Source organism: Triticum dicoccoides, chromosome 6A, assembly GCF_002162155.2.
Source record: "Triticum dicoccoides isolate Atlit2015 ecotype Zavitan chromosome 6A, WEW_v2.0, whole genome shotgun sequence".
In the NCBI taxonomy this organism is placed as follows: domain Eukaryota; kingdom Viridiplantae; phylum Streptophyta; class Magnoliopsida; order Poales; family Poaceae; genus Triticum; species Triticum dicoccoides.
The window spans coordinates 527,928,259-527,934,205 of NC_041390.1; the positions used below are offsets into that span (position 1 = coordinate 527,928,259).

The 5,947-nt window shown below is 48.2% G+C and overlaps 1 protein-coding gene across 1 annotated transcript in view; it reads right to left on the reverse strand.

Annotated features, from left to right (window-relative positions):
• The window catches only part of LOC119317682, a 5,052-nt gene extending 822 nt beyond the window's left edge, over positions 1-4,230 (reverse strand). Inside the window, exons 1-10 of the mRNA XM_037592165.1 lie at positions 3,191-4,230; positions 2,924-3,082; positions 2,682-2,810; positions 2,326-2,569; positions 1,508-2,221; positions 1,064-1,412; positions 771-966; positions 576-674; positions 211-476; positions 46-121 (exon numbers count right to left, since the gene is read on the reverse strand). Coding sequence (XP_037448062.1) covers positions 46-121; positions 211-476; positions 576-674; positions 771-966; positions 1,064-1,412; positions 1,508-2,221; positions 2,326-2,569; positions 2,682-2,810; positions 2,924-3,082; positions 3,191-4,012 — 3,054 coding nt within the window. The 5' untranslated portion in view covers positions 4,013-4,230. The remainder of the gene's footprint in view (positions 1-45; positions 122-210; positions 477-575; positions 675-770; positions 967-1,063; positions 1,413-1,507; positions 2,222-2,325; positions 2,570-2,681; positions 2,811-2,923; positions 3,083-3,190) is intronic.
• Between the last annotated feature and the right edge of the window lie 1,717 nt (positions 4,231-5,947).

The window sequence follows — 5,947 nt, forward strand, 5'->3', positions numbered from 1 at the left end:
CCACCGCCACCTTACTCCCAGCATGAGTGTTTTGATTGTACATACCGGCGATAAAGTCCTCTGTAGCTTCGTCCCCATCCACTGCCTAGCATAGTGTAGCGCCATGACCCCGCTAGAAGCCCTTTAGGTGTTTTTTAACATAACTTATTCAGCAACAGCTCATGAACTATGAAAACAGAATGAAAGAAGTTTGCATGGCGTATCTGATACCTGCTGCAGACCCAAGGTCCAGTTGTGAGTTTTGGGAACCAGTTCTGCCATCCTTTGGTCTTGGGTGTCCAACCATCGAAGTATTCAGCTATGCATTCCATTAGCGCCCCGCGTAGCTCATCTGCTATTTTTATGTGTTCGTTGCGCAATTCATCTGCTGGTCTGTCCCCGTTGTTGATCATAGGATCTAAAATGGTTGTCCTCCTCCTCGGGAAGTCGAATATATATGTTGACCAAGCGTGCGCATGATGCACTGGCAAGACCATCTGAAAAAAACATAGATGTGTTGTGTCACTGGAAAATGTCTACGAAACAACCATTAGTTTTAGGAAAAGAACACGATAAGAAATGCGAGCGAGTGTTACCATAGGGCATCTGTTGACATCATGCGAGATGTGATGCCCAACAAAAATGTTCCTTACATAGTCATTATGGATGAATCCTCCGCCTCGCAATACGTGGCTCTGTACAAACAGTGGCGGGCAGACAAAAAAGAGATGTTAAACATCCTCATCTCGACACGATGATGGTTTTGTTGATAGTTTCAGGATTTTCCTTACCATGAAGTCTGGTTCCAAGTAATGCCTCCATGGTGAGTCGCCATATTTTCTGGCCCAAGCATTCTCTAGCTGCTGGAACCTCCGCATAAAAACATTCATCAAGTCTATCTCTATGAAACCTCCCACGCTCAACTGTCTTTTGAGTACGATGCCCGTCAGCTCTATGTAGCTTGGAAATGGACTAACAACCCAGTTGCTGCAACACATCATTTGACATCCAAACTTGCGTTAAATGATTCACTTGGAAAAAAGTGTAGTAGTCAGTGAATAACCGTGTTTTAGCCAACACTTACTTGCTTAGCACTGCTCCGTCCATCTGGGAGAATTTTAGATACAAATGTGTTGCATCTCCTGAAGCCCTCTCGGACAAACGATATTGCATGACAAACGGCGATCGGCCGGCAGGCCCAGGGGCAACTCTCCTTTTGGGTGGTGGTGCGGGTAGTGATATTTCCTCAACCGGTTTGTTCAGGTTTACACAGTCTGCCTCTACTTCCTCTCTGAAGTCCAAAAGGCCAGTGGCTACAGACCTAGTGCAACTAACCGGTGACACGTGTGCCACCACACGGTGTTCTTGTGTGGGATGTATAGTTGCGCTCCCTATGTGAAAGGGGGTTGATGGTGTCACCTGGTCTGCAGACCCTGTTTTATAGAGACAAAAAAACTCTGTTATTAATAATACGAAGACCCCGAAAATAGAGTTGTGTGTTATGCTGCGAAGAGGGAATGCTGTTTACCAGGAGTTTTAGTGGAGAATTCACCAGCGCCGAACAGGTCTTTCCGCGTGATGCCCTTTATGGAACCAATGCTCAACGAGGTAGGTTCTTTTGCTTTATTGCAAGGAGGTGTGAAGACGCCCAGGTCAAATGACGGCGTCTCCTCGATAAGTGGGTGTCCAGACGGGTAGTTCCATTGACGCCTGTTGTCGAAGTTGGGGTCTTGAGCACAACAAACAGAGTATGTTGCTGCACCATCCTCGACATCTTTTGCGCCAGATGATTGACCTCTACTTGCAAGTTCCAGGATGGAATCCCTGGTTGCAGTGGAACCGTCAACAATCTGCTTGCCTGACCTGCTGTACCTCTCTGCTTCTCTTATCAAGCTGTCTAGTGCGATGTTGACGACAGGCGAGCTGTCTTCCGGGTTGCCATCTTCCAGGGCAGAAGTTGAACGTATTGCTGTAGGGTGTGATAAACAATCATTCACATTATCTTCGCTGTCTGTGATGTCCATGACGCCTGATGGCCCGCACTCAAATGTTACCTTCTTCGGTTTCTTTGCTATCCTTTTGAACCGCCTAGGAGTCACCTCGACAACGTCCGGTGATGAGTTTGTGTTGCCCTGACACCCGCCGCTCGCTGGAGGTGTTGGTTTGGCATTGCAAGGCGTTGACACAGCGAGATCTGGTATTGGGGATGCGTTGCGGCAATTACCAGAATCAACATCGACACCTGAAAAATGGGCATCATGTGCCAAAACTTAGGTCACCACAGGGGCAACGATTTTTTTTTCTGTGGACGTCGTATAAAAAAACGCAAATAATTGCATTTGTTACCTGATGCACCCCTTCGCATCCTTATCGCAGCATGTTGCCTCTCGAAGTTTTTGAAGAACGAAAAGAATTCATCCCTCATTCTTTTTGCCTCCTTCTTTATTTTTTGTTGGGCAGAGTTTTCCAAGGTATTTAGTGCACTGAAATGACGGTGGTTCTCCTCTTCTTTCTTCCTTGCAGTGGAAATTAGAACCTCCTCACAACGGGCTGTGAACTTTGATATTTTGTCTAAGACGAGGTAAGAAGCCTGCTCAATAAAACAAAAAGGAGGTAATGAGTTATATGCCAATTTTTTGGTTTTTGTCGATCCTCAATTTGCGTATGCAGTGCAAGTTCCTTTCATGTTACAATGTATATACCTCCTTAATGTCTAACGAACCACGATTTGATGGAACAGAGCTTCGAGAGTCACGACCGGCTGATGTGCTTGCTGCCCGTTGCCTTGTTATAGGGTTTCTGTGATAACAGACATCTGCTGCTGGTCTTGGCTGTTTGTATCGGGAAGATTTTAGTGGGTGATTGTCATAGGAAAACGCTGCATATATGAAGGAGATGACGCAAAATTTGTGTGGGGGGAGAGGTGGAGGGGGATAACCCTTACCAGGAGTCTGCCATAGATGACTGGGTAATCTCCCTTGCGCGACTTGATGTCCTTTTCAATTATTGATCTGATAGCTGCGTAGCTGTACGCCTTCACTCTTGGGCGCGCGGTGTGGTCGATGTTCTGCTCTCCAACGTCAAGATTGTCAATATAGAACACCTGTGGAAAGCGAGTTCGGTCAAAGGTAAGGTCAAAAAACGGCATCCGTGTTAGAAAGAACACACAAAAAAAAGCTGGCGTTGCCCTTGGATTTTTGTGAAGTCTTACCTGTACAAATGGGAGGCAACCTGATAGATTAGACTTCAGACGCCCTCCTAGAAGGTCTGCCTTCACCCTCTTCGCCGCAACTAACAGCTCTTCCCTTGTATATCGGCACCAGTTGTGCATATGTATGAGCTCTGCCGTTGCCAGCGCGCCCCAATAATCAGTACAGAAGTAGTCGTTCTTCATTGTTGGAGCGAGGAGGTATGTGCATGCGCATATGACCAGCCCCACTTTGAACCTGTTCTTCTCGTGTGTCGTCATAGGACGCCCGTATGTCTGCTTCACAGCTTCAACGATTGGCAGTATGCTGTGCTCTCCTGGACCAATTCCAAACATCTCTCTTATCTGTGTCACCACTGCCTCCGGAACAGCGTGGTCTGGAGGGCGAACAGGAGCAGTTCCACATGGTATGCCGATGACCAGTTTGACATCTTCATCGAAAAATTGCATGTCGCGTTTGTGATCAATTGTAATTGAACTTGCCTCCTCATCGATGTGGCTTAGGATAGACATCAAGAAATGCCTATCCGTCCTTGTTATCTTTGGTAGCTCTAGCAGCCCCCCAAACTCCATCTCGGCTACATACTGTCGTTTCTCCTCATCAAATGAGGAAATCAGGTCGTGCAACTTCTTCACGCTGCACCTTGACCCGATTGAGGGTGCTTTTCCATTGACCTGGATCTGATCTTCCTCGTCCGAATCAGACTCGGCGACCGCGCCTCCTGCAGGAAAACCAATCCCCTCTTCGTCTTCTGATTCAGATGGAACGTCATCAATCTGTCGGAGCGTGCTAGGTCCCGAAGCAGGGACCCCGTAGCCGTCCATCCTGTGACAAACGAAAATGGCAAGAGAAAAGTTAATTTTCGGATTTCCCGACAGCTAAATTACACAAATACACAGTTGCCATTCTCTAGATAGAGAAATGAAGGTGGTGCTCAGAAGTTCATGCCTAGAGAAGTAAAATGCTCTTGCTAAGAAAAAAAAGATTAAATCATAATCGTTTTGCGTGAGGAAGCGACTGTTTTTTTTCAGATTACTACTTGCTAGATTTCTTACTATCTTGTTGGCAAAAAAAAGATCTAAAAAAATCATATTTAGAGCTCCTAGAGTTGTCATATGCAAAATCCGTTCGTCCAAAAAAAGGCCAGATTTCCACACAAAGTATTTTATTTACATTTTTTTTGCTAGCTTGCATCATACATGTACCTAATCTAGCTGCTTCCTAGAACTAGATAAGATAGCAATTGCAATTAACGCGTTGAATGCAGAGACAAAGAAGAAAACACAGTGTCAGGCAGTGAAGAAAAAAACAGAGTCAGAAGCAGAGAATGAAAAAACAGCCTCAGTGGGTGGCCGGTTATCCCGGTTTCGGCTGCTGGACGGCAGCCCCGCAAACGGATCAGCCGGAGTCCTCCCTAGCTGATTCGAGGCTCAGGCGAGCGATGGACGACGACGGGAGCGGCGAGCTGCAGAGGGCCTGGGATGAGCTCCCCGACAGCTCGCCTCGCTCAGACCATCGGCGCGCCCGTGGTTGACGGCGTGCGGCAGGGACGCGGCGTCCGTGGTCGTCCGCGTGCGGCAGGGATGCGGCGTCTGTGGTCGTCGGCGTGCGGCGGCTAGGTTTGGTGGCTCGCTCCTCGTGTGCGTGTCTCTTGTTTTAATCCCCGTGCGCCTGCTTGTGGCTAATTGTGCGTGATGGTGGATGCTGACTGAGCTCGTTTACATGGGCTGGCTGGGCCGAATTTCTGTAGGTAGGCTAGAACACAACTTGAAGCAAAAAAAAACACTAATGCACTAGACAAAAAGAAAAGCCTAATTTGCATGAGAGGATCGAGCCTAGTTTACAGGAGATGATCGAGCCTAATTTGGTGCAGGTTCGCCGCTGCGGTTCATGATGCCTGCGAGGTGGAACAGCCCCAAAGGTGATTTTGGGATGGACGAGCTGGCATGAAAACAACCCATAACGTACGCCGTGGAAGAAAAAGTTGACCGTGATTAGAACGGATTCAGAAGCTCGTAATCAAGAACTCATATGGGCTTCAGGGTGGTCTTCCTTGCAGCGGACGACAACGGAAAACAAAAGGTGGTGGTCGACCTACTCCGCAATGCAGTGTGCAAATACGTCAACTTGTTTTCACGAAACGAATACGATTTTTGAGTGATATACCTTAGCTTTTGTGCGTGCGCCACCCCGCTAACCAACGCAGCCCGTCGATGTTCTGTTGCTCTTCAGCCTCCGTGTTCTTGGTATGGGACACGAAAATGGACTGATTGGCTTTGTGGGTGAGCCTCCCAGCTTGTATATAGCACGCCTGGCTGCGTGATGACGATCACGGGCCGGCCCTCGTGCTTCGCGCAACAAACATCCAAAAGGGAGACGGCCGAGAAAAATGTCAGCACATCTTCTGCGCCCGGGATTCGGTTAGCCAGTAGCATGGCGTGGGCGTTCTCTCGGTCCGAGCATTGACTTTTGTTTCCCAGCTCGTGGGATGTTATTTAACTGCAACCCCGTGGTAAAAATGCACAACAACCCATTTTCTCCCACCGCAGGCCAGGACCTACAGAGGCCCACGCCCCTCTTTCTCCCCCACGAGTCGTGCATCTCCTGGAACTATCAATCTCACTCTATCATATCTCAAAACGCTTCCCTCTAGCACGCTCTCTCACACTCTGAACTTCAACGCACTCGACGATGGCCGCGACCTACTCTGTCGACAGGGTGCTCTGCTGCCCCGATTCGCTTCGGCAGATATTCATCCT